General features: G+C 35.4%; 1 protein-coding gene, 1 non-coding gene and 1 pseudogene across 2 annotated transcripts in view; 2 read left to right on the top strand and 1 right to left on the bottom strand.

Annotated features, from left to right (window-relative positions):
- The first annotated feature begins 2130 nt into the window (after positions 1 to 2130).
- Positions 2131 to 21737, top strand: part of LOC112390495 (NEDD4-like E3 ubiquitin-protein ligase WWP1) — a 60495-nt gene continuing 40888 nt past the window's right edge. The window contains exons 1-4 of the mRNA XM_024731454.1: positions 2131 to 2226; positions 11004 to 11094; positions 19753 to 19891; positions 20539 to 20663. Coding sequence (XP_024587222.1) covers positions 11025 to 11094; positions 19753 to 19891; positions 20539 to 20663 — 334 coding nt within the window. The 5' untranslated portion in view covers positions 2131 to 2226; positions 11004 to 11024. The remainder of the gene's footprint in view (positions 2227 to 11003; positions 11095 to 19752; positions 19892 to 20538; positions 20664 to 21737) is intronic.
- On the bottom strand, positions 7015 to 10272 carry LOC112390415 (eukaryotic translation initiation factor 4B pseudogene; annotated as a pseudogene).
- Positions 15452 to 15561, top strand: LOC112390797 (U6 spliceosomal RNA). The gene has a single exon (XR_003001335.1). It is a non-coding gene; the product is annotated as a U6 spliceosomal RNA (small nuclear RNA).

The raw sequence follows: 21737 nt of genomic DNA, 5'->3' as shown, positions 1-21737 counted from the left end.
TTTTATAAATGATCTCTGTATAGAAGTAATATTCTTTTATTGTTTAAAATTAAATCCCCTATTTTGTAGTTTATTCTTTTTTCAAGGGGTAAGTTTTTGGTACTTTTTTTTTTTTTTGGCTACGTCGGGTCTTAGTTGAGGCACGCGGGATCTTCATTATGGTGAGCAGGCTCTTTGTGCGTGGGCTTCTCTCTAGTTGTGGCACGCGGGCTGCAGAGCATGGGGGCTCACTAGTTGTGGCACACGGGCTCTAGAGTGGGCGGGCTCAGTAGTTGTGGCATGCGGGCTTAGTTGCCCCGTAGTTTGTGGCATCTTAGTTCCCCGACCAGGGATCAAACCCACGTCCCCTGCATTGGAAGGTGGACTCTTAACCACTGGACCACCAGGGAAGTCCCTAGTTTATGATTTTATGAAATACTTATTTTCTACTTTAGAGGTGTTGAATCTTGGATATTTTAGGGAGAGGGAGGCTTTGTTCATCTATCTTTATCTTTGCCACACTCACTGAATTTTAAATTTTGTGCTGTTGTCTAAATGGAGGCTTTCTAACCTTTCAAGTTCCACATTCATTGGACTAAACTTCTTTAGCAACTGGTATGTACCATCCTGTCTTGTTACTGAGATGTTACCTGTGTATTAATATCATCTTTAAAACTAGAGTACCCGTATGGAAATGGGGGCTTTGTCTTGTACCATTTTTGTGTCCTTGCTACACCCACTTTACAGACTAGGCAGTCAGTATGTTTATTATTTGATCCAGGCAGTTAGATATATGATGATATTTCTCTATCTTTTCCAATCTTTAATGCTATGCGTAGTATGCAAAATGGATCAGATCTTTTGATATTTTTTAAAAAATTTTGCTTCTGACTTAAGAATGACATCATGAAGTAAGCAGACAATTAAGATGTACCTTCTAAGTGAGGAGTTGATAGGTCTGTAACCTTGGAGGACTGGAAATGTATTTTATTATCTACATTCAGGACTCTTACTCTGTTCTTTGCAGTTGAATAATAATGAACCCATATTCAACTTTGTGGCATTTTTAAAGGGTTGAGCTGGACATAATCAGCTTACGTATAACTGGCCATATCCTCTGGGCATAGGTTATGACCTAAATTCATTTGGATGAATAACCAATTCACTTTAAAGTTTGTTAAAACTCAGGCTTTGTTTTTTCTTTTGTCACACTTGGTCACACAGCTGTTAAGTGGCGGAATTGGAAATGAAATTCAAGTAGTCTAACTGCAGAATTGGCTCTTGAAAACTTTGAGCCATATTGTCTCCTACAATTTGCTTCACTTCTGTTCCCTATCCTGGTTATGGCTCCATCACCCACCCAGATAGTGAAGTGGGAAATTTCGGTTGTTCAGAATCCTTCTTCTTTCTAAGCCTCAGCTATCCCATAATCATCTGTCAGAGATCTTATACATATGCTGAGTTTTTTCCTTCACATTACCAGTGCTCTGGTTCAGATAAACTGATTTTTTTTTTTTTTTTTTTTTCTGTACGCGGGCCTCTTACTGTTGTGGCCTCTCCCGTTGCAGAGCACAGGCTCCGGACGCGCAGGCTCAGCGGCCATGGCTCACGGGCCCAGCTGCTCCGCGGCATGTGGGATCTTCCCGGACTGGGGCACGAACCCGTGTCCCTTGCATCGGCAGGTGCACTCTCTACCACTGCGCCACCAGGGAGGCCCTAAACTGATTATTTTAAATCTAGACCCTTGCTACCAAGGTTATTCTTCTAAAATGCAGTTCTTGCTGTGGAAACCTATCAGTGTCTATCAGTTACCTTCAGGATAAGCTTTAAACTACCGTGCTTGGTATATTTTAGATACCATATGAACTATCCCATAGGATCCTATACAGTTTAGATTACCGTTTGCCTGTTGGCCTCATCACTTTGCACCAACCTTACCAATAGTTCTCCAGCGCTCCATACTTTCCATAATTCTTTCTTGAAGAATTATACTTTAAGACACAGTTCATTCAAAGGTTACCTTCTCTGTGAACCTTTTCCTGATTCCTGTAGGTTGGATTATCCATTTCTCTTGTGAACCTCAGATGTACTAGTTGACATTTTGCATCTATTTTAGTAACTGTCACACTGAAAGCTGTTTATTTGTTTATAGGTTGTCTCCTCACTAGACTATGAGCTCCTTGAAAGAAGGAATCGTGTCTTACTCATCTTTCTATCTCCAGTATCTAGAACAGTTCCTGGTACAAAGTAAGTGATTAACAACTTTATTTAACTAAGACTGTATTTAGGAGTTAAACTCCATACATGCTGACAGTTTATTATACCTATGTAGACTGAGAAATATGTTGTCATAAAAAATATGGTCATAGATCTTTAACACTTCTGAGCCACAGTTTCCTCATCTATAAGATGGAAATAGTACCTCCCTACTCATATAGTGTTATTATAATGCTCAGATAAAAGAATATATAGATATGGAAGCAACCTAAGTGTCCATCAGCAGATGAGTGGATTAAGAAGATATGGCATAGGGCTTCCCTGGTGGCGCAGTGGTTGAGAGTCCGCCTGCCGATGCAGGGGACACGGGTTCGTGCCCCGGTCCGGGAAGATCCCACATGCTGCAGAGCGGCTGAGCCCATGAGCCATGGCCGCTGAGCCTGCGCGTCTGGAGCCTGTGCTCCGCAACGGGAGAGGCCACAACAGTGAGAGGCCCATGTACCGCAAAAAAAAAAAAGAAGATATGGCATATAAATACAGTGGAATATTTTATGCAGCCATAAAAAAGAATGAAATTTTTCCATTTGTAGCAACGGATGGACTTGGAGGGTAATATGCTAAGTGAAATAAGTCAGACAGAGAAAGACATGCTGTATGATATCACTTATATGTGGAATTAAAAAATACAACAAACTAGTGAGTATAACAAAAAAGAAACAGACTCATAGAGAACAAACTAGTGGTTACTGTTGTTAAGAGGGAAGGGGGAGGGGCAATGTAGGGGCAGGGGATTGATTAAGAGGTATAAACTATTATGTATAAAATAAGCTACAAGGATATATTTGTACAAACTGGGAATACAGCCAATATTTTATGATAACTATAAATGGAGTATAATCTTTAAAAATTATGAGTCACTACACTGTACACCTGTAACATATAATATTGTACATCAACTATACTTCAATAAAAAAATATCACATTACAAAAAGAATGTATATAACAGTACATTACATGTATTTTAAGTGCCATAACATCTTTGTTATTAAATGAAGTGTGAACTAATTGCATGTTGAAGTAGATGATTTTGTTTGCTGTGTATCTTCCCTTTTAAGGCAAAATAGCACCATTTTTGAAGGATCTTTATCATTTGCAGTTTAAATTTGCAGTTATTGGTGACTGGAGGCATGCAGTCTTGAGTCTGAGGGTTGGTTTATATAAGACAAAGGGAGAAGTAGCTTGGAGGTGAGAATCTGGGCACAGAAAAAGTTTTGAGCTGTTAGAGCAAACAATCTTTTGCTTAGTTGGCATTTTCCCAGTCTGCACGGCATTTTAAACTTTACAATTTTTTTTATGTACCTTATTCTCAACCTCAGCAATTACCTTTCTGTCTAATTCACTAATAAAGTCCCTCAATTTTCTTTTAATCTACCTCCAAATGAATTCTTATCTTCACTTATCCTTAGGTCCGTCATTTACTGTTCAGAGGAAGAAGTGCCTTTTTCGTGGAAGACTAATTACACATCATCTGTATGAAAGCTCTAGCTTTTCTTTCTTTTTCTTAGGCTGCAGACATACTCCCTTACCACAACATTTGATGAATTAGTGCTCTACACTTTCCTGTATCTACTTCCTTGCCTTCCATGCATTCTTTACATTTTTAAAAATTCTGTAATTTGAACATGCCAATTCCAGATTATATGTAACATATGGAATTTAATAATAGAAACAAACATTTGGGAACCAACCATTCGACTTAGAACTAGGTCAGTACGAACACAGTTAAAGAGCTACCTGTGAGTAGTACCTCTGTAACCCCAAAATCCTGTCTTTCTCCAACCCCTGAAGTAACTGCTATTTTGAATTTTTTTTTAATTTCTTTTTTAAAAATAGTATTACCACAAATATAGTTCTTTGTTTTGAGTTTAATGTTTTGTTTGAGTCTTTTTAAAGCTTGCACAAATGGTATTTTATTATAGAGAAATGTCTATAAATCTTTATACATTTCAAAGAAAACATTCAACCATCATAAATAATAGAAAAATCTCAGAATGCATATTCATATTTATGACAAGAAAATAATCATGGAGACTTATTTTTGTACTGTGTGGATATTGTTTTACCATATATGAAAGAAAGCTCCTTATTCAGAGTGTAGCAGGTGTATTTCCACACACTAATTTCTTGAGTTTGGCAGAAGTGTTTCAGTTAGATTGATAGTGTACTCCTTGGAAGAGTCACAGCTTGTCATTTGGTTGCCCTTTGGACCTCAGCAGTTCTTCAGTGGGCTTCATTCAATTGTTTATTGATAGTATAAGCTTTTGAGACTCAGGATCCACAATGCCCCCATGTTTCTGGATTTTTTTTCAATCATGGAATCATGGCATTTTCAAAAGAAATGCATAGCAAAAGATGAGGCCATGATAACCGCCAGAAGAATACATTTCTTTCTTCTTTGTCATTAGGAGTTGGAAGCATTTCTTGATGCTCAATGTAGAACGTAGAACGTTAAATCTTGGAGGTGGGACTAAGTGAGAGGAAGATGTTAATACCTAGAACTCCTGTTTGTCTTTTTTCATTTACTATTGTGTTTCTAAGATACATTCATGTTGTTGCTTACAGCTATATAGTTCATTCATTCTCACTACTTTTCCATTGTGTGTTAGCCTAATTCTTTTAACCATTGTTCTACCAGTGGACATTTGAGCATTTTTGTTGTTGTTATTATGAAGAATGCTTATACTTGGCACACAAGTACAAAAATTTTTATAGTATGTATCTAGAATTGCTTATTGAAGGACATGCAAATGTTCAACTTTGTTTTCCAACAATTTTACCAAATTTAACACCTACCAGCAGGACTTTACCAATTTAAACACCTAGTAGCAGTGTGTAAGAGCCACCACTGCTCCATTTTTGTTGTTGTTGTTGTTGTCGTTATTTGGTACTGTCAAAACTCCTAGTTATTACCATTCTAGTGAGTTTGAAAATAATATCTCATGTGGTCTTAGCTAGTATTTCTCTGATGAATAATGAGATTGTATATCTTTTAAAATACGTATTGGCCAAACAAGTTTCCTGTGTATAAAATTTCTGTTCAGGTTTTTTTGCCCATTTGCTTCCTGTGTTTTTATTTTTTGTGTTTATTTGAGGTTCTTAAATAGTTTAAATAATAATCTTTAATCAGTTTTAAGTTTTGTAAATATCTCCCAGTTTGTGGCTTGTCTTTTAGGTTTTTTTTTTTTTTTAATGATGTTTTATGGTAAACAGAAGTTCTCAGTTTCCACATAGTTAAAATACTCATTCTTTTCTTCTTTGGTTAGTATGCTTGTTTAAGAAATCTTTCCTTCTGGGAGGACACAAAACAACAGTTTTCTGCTGTAATTTCTTAAAGTTTTAAAGTTTGCCTTTCATATAATATCACTAGTCCATCTTGAATTGATTTTGTATATGATGTGAGGTAGAGATCCAGTTTAATTCTTTCCATATTGATAATATCAGGACCATTTAATTGTCCCTCCTTTCCCACAGATCTGCATTGCTACATCTGTTACCTGAGTATGTCCTTAGATGCTTGGTCTTTTGGGGGACTCTTTATGTTGTTTCATTTTATTTACCCTTCTTCAGTCTTGCCAGGCATTTATTTGTTTTAGTGTTTTCTAAGAACAATGATTTTGTTGATCCTTTCTGTTACCTTTTTTCTACTTCATTAGTTTCTGTTCTTTATTATCTCCTACATTCTTTGGATTTACTCGTGATTATCTTTCTAACTTAACAGACTGGCCTGTCAACTCATTCATTTTCAGTCTTTCTTCTTTTCCTAGTATAAGTCATTAAGGCTATAGATTTGCCTCTAAGTATAACTTTTACTGTATTCCGAAAATGTTTGTATGTGGTATTTTTATCATTTAGTTTTTAGTATTTTTAGAAAAATTTCCAATGTGGTTTCTGATGACTCATGAAATATTTAGAAGTGTTATTATTTTCTATTTGTATTTAAAAAATTTATCTTTCATTATTGATTTTTAACTTAATTGCATTTTGATCAGAGCCTGGGAACAGTATGATACATATTCTTTGAAATTCAGTGACATTTTCATTATCTCCCAGTGTGTGTATTATTTTTCTGTATGTCTCATGTATACTTAGAAGAATGTTTATTTTCTAGTAATTGGGTGTAAGGTTCTGTTAATTAAATCCTGCTTGTTAATCATTTTGTTTTTATTCAAATTTTTTTTTTAATTGGGGTATAGTTGCTTTACAGTGTTGTGCTAGCTCCTGCTGCACAGCAAAGTGAACCAGCCATATGTATACACATATCCCCTCCCTTTTGGATTTCCTTCCCATTCAGGTCACCACAGAGCACCGAGTAGAATTCCCTGTGCTATACAGCAGTTCCTCACTAGATAATCTATTTCATACCCAGCGGTTTATATACGTCAATCCCAATCTCCCAATTCATCCCACCCCGCATTTCCCCTGCTAGTGTCCACAGTTTATTCTCTTCATCATGTCTCTATTTCTGCTTTGCAAATAGTTTCATCTGTTTTGGTCCACTTGATCCATGGAAAATTAGTGTGTGTTGAAATCGCCCAAGGCAATGGTCAATTTGTCAGTTTCTTTCTGTGGTTCTAACAATCTTTGGAGGCTTTTCTCCCCCCAGGAGATGGTGAATTTTATTTTGCCTTGTATGGATAGAGATTTGATTTGCTTAGAAATGTTCCATGGTAAAGAGAGACTAGGAGAAAGCACAGTATGTAGAATTCTATTTTAATTTTCACTGTCAACTGGGAGAGCAGCATACTCACAGTACTGAACTCAGAGGCTGGATTCTTCAGGGTTCTTTGGCTCAGCTGCAGATTGGAGTTCTTGATCCTTGTTATGTTTCCTTTCAGACTTCTTCCATTAGTCTTTGTTCCTTCATCTCTTGGTCCATGCTTGAGTTCCCACTTTCACCTTTTGGGACACTCACCAAATCTGTTTTATTTTCATCTTTCCAGGTTGATTCTTCCTGAGGTGTTGAGCTGGAGTGACTTTTCCTCCATCACTTGTAGGGGATTGCTGCTCTATGTTTGAGCTCTGAGATCAAGCAGAAAGATTAGCACTTCACTTCACCCAAGCATTCTCTGTTGATGGAGGGGCCAGCATTACCTTTAGTAGCTAATCAGGTTTGGGAAGCTTAGAAGTTGGAGAGTGACAGTCTTTTGCTTTAGTGAGTATTTCATTTTCCAGAGACATCTCACTCTCTCTCCTTCATGCATCCCCGTCTGACTTCTGGCAGATGTGGCAAGGTCCCAATCTGAGATGACGCACTTCCTGTCCTTGACCATTACTGTTCTAAATATTCTTCACTCTGCCAGTTTGGGTGTCTCTCCTGAGGCTGTCATTCTAGTTTTGGTTCATCGAACTGATGCTGTGATTTCTCCCTTTCCTTCTGTAGCTGGTCTTCTACTTGCTGTCTCACAGGTGGGTCAGCAGGCTTTGCTGCTCCAAAGATGGAAGCTGCTTGACTAAACTGGGAAGTACCAGCAGAGGAGTCATCTTCCTTAGGAGTACTCTGAGGCTTTAGATTCAGTTTGGGTCTCTGGGAGGGTCCTCTATCATCACACCTGTAATCATCTGGAGAGCAGTTGTCTTTGGTGCTCCACGACTGAATGTCCTGTCTATCCATCTTCCCAGTGGTCCTGCTTCCTCTGTAGTCGTCATCCCTATAGTACCCACTACGACTTGTATTTCTGCCATTGTTTATCTACCATGGTCTCTGCTGCCTTAGTCATGATAGCAGCCCTGGCCTCTGTAGTGATCACAGTGTTTGCCTTCAAAGCTCTCTTCACCTCTCCGAGGTGGATAGTCAAATCCAAGCTGTCTATGGCAGGACATTTCCTCCAGTCTGTATCGATTTTGTGAGAAAGCTGATTTCTTTTTCAGCCAAAAGAATGATCATCCTTGTCTTTTTCCTGTGCTTGATTAGCAGTGTCCCCTGGAATTCTGTTACCTAGAGATTTTTTTATTGAGGTTGAGGACACAGAGCAGGGACTCCAGGTTCTCAAACTCAGCATTATTGAAACCTTTCAACCTCTCTGGATTACTGGGTTCGCGTGGTAAATACACTGCACTGATACTTAATCCTCTAAAGAATTCCTTAATGGAGACTTCGGTCTATCACAAGTTGGGTTTCCCAGAAAAGCATTGTAGGGTGGCAGATGGGGAAATGGCTCTGGTTCCCAGGCAGCCTGTGGAGCAGTGGGCAGGATGTATTGGTTAGTTGCAGGTGCCTTATACATGTTGTCATCCTAACTGTGCCAAGTGCTTGAAACATCCTCCAGATCATCTGTTCTATCAGTCCAGCTGACTGGTTTGGGGATATAGATGCTGCTTCCACCAGTGTTACTACCATCCTCAGCCTGTAAGCCTGTTAGGGAGATAGGGTTCCCATTCTTCTTGGCTCAGGTCACTTTGCTGGGCTAGGGGAAAGAACCAAAACGAGGCTTTTTTTCTTTTAAGCATGCAAATTTGGAGTTTTATTTCTACTTACTAGATTGGATCTTGTATCATTTTCTTTGTTCTCCCTAATAATGCTCTTTTTCTGCTATTATAACTAATCCCAGCTTTCTTTTTGTTTATATTTGCCTAATATGTCCTTTTCCATATTTTTGCTTTCATCCAATCAGCATCTTTATTTTGTAGGTGTCTCTTGTGTTACTTTTGAATTTGTCCGTATACATTTATTGTGATTATTTCTATATTTGAACTCTCTTTGTGCTTTCTGATAGTCTGGGTTGCTTTATGCCTTTTTTTTTCTTTCCTTTTCTAGCCTTTTTTTGGGAATTGATTTTTTTTTCTAATTGTATTCTCTTCTCTACTAGTTTGGAAATTACACTCACTTATTTCTATTCTTTTATGATTACCCTTGAAATTCTGCTGGCATACTATTAATACATAGGCTAAAGTTAAACCAGATCATAATCCCTCTGCTGGACAATGCAAGAATTTACATCATCAACTCCTATCCTCTCTCATCCTACCCTGCTCCTCCGTTATATGCTTCTGTTCCTTATTCCATATTTGAACGGTTTATATGGGTTTTATTTAAATACCATAATACGATGTTGTTATTGTCATTTTATTCAGACAATGTTTATTTAGATTTATTTATATGCTTACTAATTTCTTTACTCGTCTTTTCCTTCTTGCATCTCAGATCATCCTTGTGTGTAATTTTACTCTTTTATGAAACATGTCCTTTAGATTTTGTTGAAGTCTTTATGTTTATCCTGCCTCTTTTATATATATTGTATTTCTTAGAATTGTGAATAAATGTTTTTCATGGCTCCAGAAAATTAAGTCATTTTCTCTCCTGGTATGACCTCCTCTTTCTTCATTTTCTGAGATTATGAGTAGAAATATATTTCAGGTCACGTTTTATCTTTCACGTCTTTTAGCTTCTTTTTCATATTTTCAAGCTGTTTATTTCAGCATTACTTCTAAATGATTTTTTTAGGTTTATGTTCAAGTTTACTGATTCTTAAGTTCTGTCTAATCTGAATAAACTATGGATTTTAATTCATAATAATATATTGATATTGGTTCATTGATTATGACAAGTGTAGCATACTAATATAAAATTAATAGTAGGGGAAACTGGGTATAGGGTATATGAGAACTCTGTTACCTTCACAACTTTTCTGTAAATCTGAAACTATTCTAAAATGAAGAGTTTAAACAAATTCTATATGACTCTTTTTCAGATATGCAGTGCCATTTTCATAGTCTCTTTGCTTGACCATGTTTTATTTTATCTTTTATTGCTAAAACTAATTTTTAAAAGTTTGTTTAATAATCATAATATGTAAAGTTCATAAAGGGTAAGAAACATATTTGTTAATATTTCTCAATCTTGCCCTGAATGTTCTACTTTATGTTAGTAGTGTATAGAAGGTTAGCCTTAAAATATTTGCCATGCAGAAGAAAGCTGCTTTGTATTTTATTTAAAAACTAAAAATTGGGTGGAGCAGTGAAACAGAACTTGAAAAAAATTATCTATAAAAAGAAACATGCAGGATTTACTGGGGACATGACAACTTAATGTAATATATAAACCTGCTCTAGGTACTGTATTTAAAGATTATGCTAAAGGACATTGTTGGGACAGGTGATGAAATTATAGTATATGGACTGTATATTAGATAATAATGTACTAGCTAAGTTCCTGAATTCTATTATTGTATTGTATTGTGAGAATATTTTTATTCATAGGAAATACATACTAAAGTATTAAAGAGTAAAGGGACAGTTTACTTAGGTGGTTCAGGTAGTAAATTAATACTGTATAATATTATATAATATGTAAAAATAAACATATAAAAATTATTTATGTGTTTGTTTGATTTATAAATCAACACATGACCCTGGATTCTTAGTACCATCATTTATTTTGTTGCTCAAGTTGACCCAGATATGGTTACTTAGCCATATTCTCTTGTAATTCTTAAAATAATAATAAGTCTTAATTTTATTTATTTTTTTTAATATCTTCTCAGCCACACCACGTGGCATGTGGGATCTTAGTTCCCCAGCCAGGGATCAAACCCATGCCCCTTGCAGTGGAAGCGCAGAGTCTTAACCACTGGACCGCCAGGGAAGTCCCCAAGTCTTAATTTTAAATGGAGGACAGCTGTGGCTATATCAACATGTGATGGGTTGAAAATATTCTGTTAAGTGTGGTTTCTTGGTTAATTCAAGTAAACAGTGTTAATCATATTGAAAATTATAATCTCTAATATATGAATAAATTAACTTTTTTGTAGGTTTAAGCTGAATTTTGGGACATGGCCACTGCTTCACCAAGGTCTGATACTAGTAATAATGACAGTGGAAGGTTACAGTTACAGGTAACTGGTAAGTTATTTTCACAATAATTTAAAATAGTAGTTCCTTGATGAAACTTTCTTTTTAATACCTAATTCAGCAGACTTATTTCATAAGTATATTTTCTTTTAGATTCATGCCATGGTGTATTTGTTGCAATAGGCCTCAAAGCTAGAACCCCTCTAAAAATATTTTATGTATTCAGTAAGTATTTATTGAACCTGTGCTGTATGCAGAGAAGCTATATCCTCTGGTGGTGGGAGAATTTGTGTATTGGAATAAACACCATTGAGCTGGTCCTTAAATGATTATTAGGATGGAGAAGGATGCTAAAAGCCTTTTTTCATCCATTTAAGCTATTCATTTAATCATTGGGCAAATATTTGTTAAGTGGAATTCTGTATATGAAAACACAGGCCCTAGTACTCCAGGAACTTACTATATAATGTTGAGACAGAATTTGTTTTGCATGGACAGTTACCATGCAAAGTGATCATTAACTGGATGCAATGAGAGCTTAGAGGAGAGTGTTATAGGTCTGCTTGGGATTGGAGATGGCCTATAGATCTAGGAGAATAGGGTAAGAGAAAGAGTCACAGAGGGTAACACTTTGACTCTTGTAGGAGGGCTCAGAGTTCATTTCAAATTAGATTGGCAGCTAAAAGCATGAGAGAGAGAGGGAACAGCATATGTAAAAGCATGAAAGAGCCTTTTTTTAGGTGACTTCAGACAATTTATTTTAGCTAGTTGGAATAATGATTCAAGGAGTGGTCCTTAAACCAGCAATTTTACTAGTAGAAATTTATTTTGTAGGTATTTATATTATTTATTTATGCATATAAATAATGTCCATATATAATATATGTATATAGCTTTTTTATATATAAATATCTACAAGATAAATTAGTAGAAGTAACAGAGAGAGAGTGAGAGAGAGTTTTTAATAGCAAAAGACTGACAGTGGAATTCTAGATAAACAATGACATGAAATAAATGAATACGTGTACCAGTAAGAGCCAAGTTCTAAGATAATATTGTTAAGTGAAAGAGCAAGTTGTGGAATAGTGTGTTTAGTATGTGACCATATGGGTGTGAAAAAGGAGGGGTGTTTGTATGTGCCTCTATGCTTATAACATTAGTAATAATATTTGCCTTAGGAGGGGCAGGATTGAGCTTAGAATAAGAAGGAGATATACTGTAATTCCCATGGTACTCATTACTGTGAGGTCAGTTGTTTCTAGGAGTTTTCAGTGAACAAGAGCTAGGAAATGTTTATTGTCTTAGAAAGCAAAAAACAAATCCTGAGTTCATGCTGATATTTGCAATTCAAAATAATAGCTATAGCCTCTAAGTAACCATTTTCCACTAAAAGGAGCAAAAAGTTATTTTTACTTCATTTGACTTTATATTTCTATCTCTTTTCTCTTAACCTCAGAATTTTAATTCTAAATGACGTTAACACAGTTATATCTGTTTTATCCTAACATACACAGAATAGCAAAGTTAAAATTACCGAAAGTAACAGGCCCACTCATCACAGTTTTAAGATTTCTTTGTGAGCTTCCCCTCCTTAGGATGTATAGTCAGAGTACCATGTTTCAAAGTAACTTAATTTTCTATTTGGTTATGCCACCAACTGGACTAGTTAGATTCACTGCTTTTAGTTATTTACTTTTTATTTAATTTTGTTTTATCACCATATAAAACATTTATACAGTTCTGGAGTCAAAATTATTAAATTAAGGTATATTTGGAGAAGTCTGGCTACTTTATCCCATTCCTCCCCCGTCTCTCCCTTGCCCTTTTCGTAAACGTTTTTATTTATGTTCATTTATCCTTCCATTTCTTCTTTTTGAAAATATAAGCAGATATGCACAGTGTATGTATGCACATCTCTCCTCCCAACCCTCTAGTTCTTAGCACCTAGTTTCTGCACCTTGCTTTTCTTCATTTAACAGTAATATCCTGGAGTAATATCCATAGCAGGGTATTCCATACACCTTTTTATCGCTACACAGCACTCTATTGACTAGATATACCAAAATTAATTCAGCTAGCCCCCTATTGATGGACATTGGGTACCATCTTTTGTTATTGCAGATAGTGCTATGCTACAGTAAAGAGCTTCATGCGAATGTCATTTCTTATTTTTGCTCTTGTCATTAGGATAGAATCCTAGAATGAGATTGCTGGGTCAGAGAGTAAGCACGTGTAATAATGTCAATCACAGTTGATCCCTGAACTGCAGGGTTTATGGGTGCTGACTCCTGTGCAGTTGAAAATCCGTGTATAACTTTACAGTCAGCCCTCAGTGTCCATGGTTGCACACCCATGGATTCAACCAACCGCTGATCGTGTAGTACTGCGGTATGTCCTTATTTTTAAAAAACCTGCGTGTAAGCGGATCCACGCAGTTCAAACCCCTGTTGGTCAAAGGCCAACTATGTTGCCAAGTTCCTCTCCATAGGATCTGTACTATTTCTGTGTTCCCACCAGCTGTCTATGAGAATGCCTGTTTTCCTATAGCCTCATCAAGATATGCTGTCAGGCATGTTGACAGGTCAAAAGTGGTATCGTGTCATTTTAAATATCATTTCTCTCATTATAAGTGAGGTTGAGCCATGTTTAAGGGATATTTGTATTTAGTTTTCTGTGAACTGAGAACTTACATGTTTTGAAGCAATTTCCTGGTGATTCTGATGTGTATTGCACTTAAGAACCAGTTATAAGTGTAATTTCTAATACTTCTGCTTTTGCTCTACATAAGCTTAGAGCCGTATATTTGGTTACAGTGTTGCTTGTGCAGGACCTGTGGCCTACATATCTGAGGTGTGACTTTCTTCCTGTTCTTTACCTAATGTATGAGTACTTAATTGAAGTAGCAAAGACCTGATCTAGCTGATTTGAGCCAAAAGGCAACTTACAGAGAAGCTATCAGGTAGCCAATAGAATCACCGAAGTCTAGAGAACCAATTGGAAAATAGGTATGGACCAAAGGAATGTAATTAGCCAAGATAGTGCCTCCACAGTATTTATCATTTCACATATCAATTATTATTCTCCTTTGAAATACAGTGATGCTCTTGGGAAACCAAACTTGGACCTGTGCTAAATGGTACCAGGTTTTAGTGCCTTGCTTTTCCTCTTTTTTCCTTGCCTTTGCCTTTCTTTCATTTTGTTGATCTGGTTTTTTAAATTACAAAACACCTTAAAATCCACAATCTTATTGATCCAACAGTACCTTATGTAATAAATATGTACTCCAGTTCTACCAAGGAAGGAACTGAGAATCAGATTAAATGCCTTCCATTAGTAATAAGAAACCAACCAAGGTCTTAGGTTGTTGCTCCTTTTATTAGGTAACAGTGACCTCTGTATTGATTTTTCTTTAATTTTTTTTTTTTTTTTTTTGTGCTACGTGGGTCTCTCCCTGTTGTGGCCTCTCCCGTTGCGGAGCACAGGTTCCAGACGCGCAGGCTCAGCGGCCATGGCTCACGGGCCCAGCCGCTCCGCGGCATGTGGGATCTTCCCGGACCGGGGCATGAACCCGTGTCCCCTGCATTGGCAGGCGGACTCTCAACCACTGCGCCCCAGGGAAGCCCTAGCTTATATATTTTTATTCTTATTTCTGTTCGTAACCCATATCTGATTGGCAGCAACAGATAAGAATAAGAATATTGGTCATGAAAGCAGCAAAACTGTAACAGAAAAAAGCCAAAGTGAAAACTACCTACCATAACATGCTATAACGTGTACTATAGAGAAGCAGCTGTACATAAGAGTTAATAGTACACAGAAGTGTTATCATCTTCATTAGTCTAGATTTCAGGCTTTCTGCAGGAAAGTGACAGAAACAAAGTGTGCAAGATGAATAAGAAGATAAGATTTGAGATTGAAAAACTAATGGGCTGTTATAGTCACATTTATAATTTTTTAACTATAGTGTCTTATAGTAGTACCTTAATAGTTTAATTTTTAAATTAAAAAATGTGACGTTACGTATCATATTTTTGTTAGAGTGTTGTGAATTATGGTTTTAACTTTATTCTTTTCAAACGCTTCAGCATTTATGGAATAATCTATCTTTTCCCATTGATTTGAAATGCTACCATTATCATGTACTAACATCTTATTTGTTCTTTTCTTTTCACCTCTGCCCTTATAGCACAGTCAGGCTGTTTTATTTTCATTTTACAGTACTTTTAAGAAATACATTGGGGGAGAAATCTATTATTACTTTACATTTTAAAATATGCCTTTATTCTCTAATTTTCTTCACATTTCATTTGAATTTTAGAGTTTTCTTCCCTTCTCCTCTGTCCTCCCCGCCCCCAAAAAACCCAATACTAGTGTTTTCATTTAGGTCATTTAAAAATAATGTATTAAAGTGCTCGCTTCAGCAGCACATATACTAAAAAAATTGGAACAATGTAAAGAAGATTAGCATGGCCCCTGAACAAGGATGACATGCAAATTCGTGAAGTGTTCCGTATTTTTAGTTTATCAGTTGTAACAAAGGTACCACTTTGGTAACAGGGAAGGCTGTGCGTATGTGGGAGCAGAGAGTTTATGAAAAATCCCCTTCAATTTTGCTGCCAACCTAAGCTGCTCAAAAAATAAAGGTTTAAAGTAAAATGAAAAAAATAAAAAGTATTAAATTGGCGATATTGAAATCTTTCAGTGTTAAAATTTCTAAATCCAGGGATAATCATGTCATTCCCTTCAAGTTTTTTATGTTCATCAGTAAAGTTTTATAGTTATCTTCATGTATGTACATTTCTTAAGTTTATTATTAGATTTTAGGGGGGTGGCATTATTATGAATGGGACTGTTATATTAAATTCTAACATGCACAGAGGACTCTTTTTCTGATAGATTTCCCATATTTATATAACCTTACAATAGAGGATATTCTGGTATAACACCAAAGGAAACTCATGAAATAGGAAAATAAAATCTATCTTATGTATTCCACTAATTAGAATTATTTGAATTAATGAGGTTATCTTTTGGTTATTTAAAATCATAGTATTCTCGTTATTTATTATATATGCACATTTTTGCCAGCATGTTATGAATTCCTTGTGAGATTAAAAATTAGTTTTTAAAAGTTACTTTCCTTACCCTGCCAGCATCTGGTATTATTGAAGACTGTGCCAATTAAAAATATACAATGGATATATATATTTTGAATATGTCTGCAATTAACTCAGAAGAGTTAATACTATACAGTAAGTCATAATAGTTATAGAGTAATAGTCACTATTGTTGGGTGCTAGGCATTCACTGATAATAATGGTACTTTGGATCCCTTCACTCACCAATCCTAAGAATCAGGTACTGTTTATTGTTCCCCTGTTTTTCAGATGAGAAAATTGAGGGTCAGGGAGGTTAATTGACTTACTTAAAGTGTGAGAAAATTGAGGGTCAGGGAGGTTAACTGACTTACTTAAAGTCAGACGTCTAGCCAAGTGGCAGAGTTAAAATATGAACCCAGGTGTGTCCAACACTTTATTTTTTAAGAGGAGCTTTGGAACCACAGCAAAATTGAGGGGAAAGTACAGAGACTTCCAGATATGCCAACCCCCACACATGCATAGCCTCCCCCATTATCAACATCCCTCACCAGAGTGCTACATTCATTACAAATGATGAACCTACATAGTCACCTAAGTTCATAGTTTACATTAGGGTGCACACCTGGTGGCGTACATTCTGTGGGTTTGGACAAAAGTCTAATGACATGTATCCATCATTATAGTATTGTACGAAGTACTTTCACTGCCCTAAAAATCCTCTGTGCTCCATCTATTCATCCCTCACCCATGCTTCCCCAGTCCCTAGCAACCGCTGATCTTTATCAGAACTCTTCATAGTTTTGCCTTTTCCAAAATGTTATATAATTGGAATCATGCAAGATACAGCCTTTTCAGATTGGCTTTTTTCACTTAGTATTATGCATTTAAATTTTCTCCATGTCTCTCCATGACTTGATGATATTTCTTTTTAGCAGTGAATGATATTCCATTGTTTGGATATACCAGTCATTTATCCATTCACCTACTGAAGAACTTCGTGGTTACTTAGAAGTTTGGGCAGTTATATAAATAAAACTGCTATAAATATCCACGTGGAGGTTTTTGTATGGACATAAGTTTTCAACTCCTTTGGGTAAATACCAAGGAGTGCAATTATCGGATCATATGGTAAGCCTATGTTTAGTTTTTAAGAAACCGTCAAACTGTCTTCCGAAGTGGCTGAACCATTTTGCATCCCCACCAGCGATGAATAAGGGTTCCTGTTGTTCCACATCCTCCCCAGCATTTGGTGTGGTCAGTGTTCCAGATTTTGACCATTCTAATAGGTGTGTAATGGTATCTCGTTGTTTTAGTTTATATTTCCCTGATGACATATGATGTTGAGCTTTTCATATGCATATCCATATATCTTCTTTGGTGAGGTGTCTGTTAGGGTCTTTGGCCCATGCGGTTGTTTTCTTACTGTTGACTTTTAAGAGTTCTTTGTGTTTTTTTGACAGTAGTTCTTTATCAGATATGTCTTTTGCAAATATTTTCTCCCTGTCTGTGGCTTGCGTTTTCACTCTCTTGACATTGTCTTTCATAGCGCAGAAGTTTTGAATTTTAATGAAGTGCACCTTATCGGATATCTCTTTCATGGATCATGCCTTTGGTGTTGTATCTAAAATGGCATCCATTGCCATGCCCAAGGTCATCTAAATTTTCTTCTGTGTTATCTTAGAGTTTTATAGTTTTGTGTTTTGCATTTAGGTCTATGATGCATTTTGAGTTAATTTTTATGAAGGGTATAAGGTCTGTGTTTAGATTTATTTGTTTGCATGTGCATGTCCAGTTGTTCCAGCACCATTTATTGAAAAGATATCCTATGCTTTTAACACCATCCAGCAGTGCCTTCCCCTTCTTCTAGTGTGTAGATAAGTCCTGCATATACTGAGGAAATGACTTTTATTTGGAGTGAAGAACTTTGATTGGGGGATTTCTTGGGAGAGGTCTGTGCCTTCTGTCACTTCGATGGTGTTGAATTTAATGCAGTTTGGAACAGAGAAGGATGGAAGTGAGTTTTGCCAAGACCCTGAGAGTAACACTTTAGACGTAATGTTGAACACTCTTTGATTCCTTTATGTTGCCAGTACTTAAGTAGAGTATTTCCTTTGAATCTTTTCCTGTTCTTCAAATGTGAATTAAGGACTACCGTATTTCAAATACTCTACTTTTGCTGCAGCGTTTTTCATATCATATTTTGGTGATTTATTTGTGTGACTACTGATTTACATTACTGTTCGCTCACAGTAGAATGGAAGCTTACATCAGCTTGTTAATGTTCATATTCTTAACATGGGGTACATGTATGGCATGGAGGGGGCTTTCTCCTTTCTCATCTCAGACCCACAGTGTTCATAGGTAGTTGATTATAGATGTGATCTTGATAAGTTCTTATTACTACTTGATAGTCATTACTTTTCCCTGCAAGTATGTATTCCCCATTTGAATTAGTAGTTGTAAAAATTATTTAAAAATCAAGTGCTTAGCCTAAATTAAGCAAGTCTTTCTCCAAGTCAGGTAAATTCAGTTTAAAATTCACTTTCTGTAAAGGGTTATGATTAACTTCTAGTGACATTTTGATTTTAAAGTTTTTCTTTGAAAAGGCAGATACCTCCTCCTTTTTTTGAAATCAACTTTCTAGGAAAAGCATTTTTAAAAAAATTGCCGAAGTTTATGTAATTTCAGATAGGTAAGTTATGAATTCTACCTGGCAGAGAAGTTGATAGGCAAATTGAATCTGAAGACACTTCCCTTTCTCTTGATGCTTGATGCAGTTCAGTATTAAGTTCAAATGGTTGGCAAGGATGTGGAGAAATCAGAACTCTCATACACTGCTGCTGGGTGTGTAAAATGGTACAGCCACTGTGGAAAATAGCCTGGCATTTATTCAGCAGAGTTACCATATGACCTAGCAATTCCACTCCTAGGTATATGCCAAGAAAATGAAAACATACGTTCACACAAAAACTTGTACGTGAATGTTTATAGCAGTATTATACACAGTAGCCCAAAACTGGAAACAACCCAAATGTCTATATCAACTGCTGAGTGGGTAAATAAAAAGTGGTATGCCTATACAGTGGAATATTATTTTTCAATAAAATGAATGAAAATACTGGTACATACTACAACATGGATGAACTTTTGAAAGTATGGTAAGTGAAAGAAGCCAGTCACAAAAGACCATTTCATTTATATGAATTGTCCAGAATAGGCAAATCTATTTGCCTAAATAGGTTAATAATTGCCTAGGGCTGGTGGGGAGGAAGTGGGATGGAATAGGAGGGTGACTGCTTAATGATATGGGGTTTCTTTTGGGGGTAATTAATATGTTTTAAAATTACTTATGGTGATGGTTACACAACTCTGTGAATATATTAAAACTGTTGTGCAGTTTAAATGGGTGAATTATATGCTAAGTGAATTATTTCAATAAAGCTGTTGAAGTCAAATGGTTCTCAGGCATTAACAGTAGCCCTTTTATATTGTTTCTCCATCCTGCCAGTGAAAATAGTTTGAGTTGCATAAGATGCACAATTCCATTTTTATTGATTTATACTACTTTGTGGCTAAATATATTCACTAGTGATTATCATGTTTCTGTTAGTTTCTAGTGCCAAACTAAAAAGAAAAAAGAACTGGTTTGGAACAGCAATATATACAGAAGTAGTCGTAGATGGAGAAAGTAAGAAAACAGCAAAATCCAGTAGTTCTTCTAATCCAAAATGGGATGAACAGCTAACTGTGTAAGTATCTGGTATATAAAGAATGCAAAATTTTTAAAAGAGAGTGTGCTTCTTGGAATGTTTTTCTTTTGGCGGTGTTTTCTGGGTTTTTTTGGTAAGATGACTTCAGAGTAAGGAATGCTATTTTTTAGTGTGACTAGACAATTTTAAGTATGAAAAAAATTTTGGTTTCTTTGATTTTATTTAGAAATGAAGCGTAATAGTCCTTGTTTTTGCTTTACAAACTAATGTTTTCCATATAGCGATATTTTTTCTTATTGTCTTATAAAAATAAATAGGGTAGAAAATCATTTGGCATTTCTGAAATATAATGTTATAAATTTGTGCATAGTGAAAGTGTTATAACCAATGCAATCAACTATCTTAAATCTTTAGGTATTAGTTCGAGTAGAAATTGTGTTATTTTGAAGTCTTAATAAGACATTTGATGTATTGCTGGTGTTTTGGTTTGTTAATTACAAAAACTTTTAATCTGGGTATTAAAGTCCTAATGTACTTGAAAGTAAATATTTGTTTTTATTTATAATTCAGGTGGTTTACTGTTTCATATAGTATTTTTTCCTCAAATAAACTGAATTCATGGCTTTTCAAAATTATTGAAGTAAACCGTACTCTCCTGTATATTTGTTATAATTTTACTCTTACAGAAATGTGACCCCACAGACTACATTGGAATTTCGAGTTTGGAGTCATCACACTTTAAAAGCAGATGCTTTATTAGGAAGAGCAACAATAGATTTGAAACAAGCTCTGTTAATACACAATAGAAAATGTAAGTTTTTTGTTCTAGTCTTTGTTTCTTTAAAAGTTTATTTTAGACACTTTGAAAATATTCTGAAGTCCAAAAGCAAAAAAAAGTTTTGTATTTATAAAGGAGGACTTCATTTATTGCCTATGATTGCTTTTATGTTTATAGCATTATATGAAATAGGAAATATTTACCCTGGCATTTCTTTGTCCAACAAATTTATACAAAATAATCCCAGCCATCCATGAGTATACCCGGTTATCAGTGACCATCAGTGATTTATTATATACATAAAGACTTGAAAAAAATGATCATTATCTGAACCTATTCTACTTTGTTTCTTGGCTAATAACAATTTTGTTTGTACAAAATAAATTCTAACTCTTAAATTTTCTTTTTTTATTTAACTAGTTCATTTTAGAAAATATGGAGAATATAGAAAATCACAGAGGAATATAAAAATTATCTGTAATTTTTACTATCCAAGGATAACCCTTCCCAATAATTTGGTCTCTCATTCATAGATGTAAATTTTTTTTTCTTCTTTGTATCTACTGGTTTATTCTATTCTTTTTTTCATTTAAAAATACAATATGAGCATTATGTTTCCATCATATTAAATTTTTCTAGTGTGAGGATTCTTAAAGTAGTTTAAGCTTCAGTTATTTGTAAATTCCCTATCATGGTATGCAAAAACTTGGGGATATATACATGTATTTCTGATTCTGAGGAGAGTTCATTGCTTTTATCAAATTCTCAAAATACTGTGTGATCCAAAGAATATTAAAAACTGGACTCATAGTTTATGATTTAACTAATTTATTATTTGCTATTTAGGTTTCTAATAGTTCACTCAAACTAATACCGCTCTAAATCTTTATGTTCATCTTAGTCCTTAGAAGTTTTCTTACTCCTAACAGATGTGCTAGGTTAAGGGTTAAAATGCTGATTTTTAAGATAAGTTAATTTTTTGAAAGTTTTTAACAAAAAAACATTCATGTGTAACTGAAAAATCTGTTTTTGATGTAGTTTTTGGACATAAAGAGTTATGAGTCAAGAAAATGTAGAAGCCATACTAGTTTTTATGTACAGTGATTT

This window comes from Neophocaena asiaeorientalis, unplaced genomic scaffold (genome assembly GCF_003031525.2).
Source record: "Neophocaena asiaeorientalis asiaeorientalis breed wild unplaced genomic scaffold, Neophocaena_asiaeorientalis_V1.1 scaffold371, whole genome shotgun sequence".
Taxonomy (NCBI): domain Eukaryota; kingdom Metazoa; phylum Chordata; class Mammalia; order Artiodactyla; family Phocoenidae; genus Neophocaena; species Neophocaena asiaeorientalis.
Note: the sequence above shows the minus strand (reverse complement) of the source record. Positions and strands in the feature narration are given on the sequence as shown.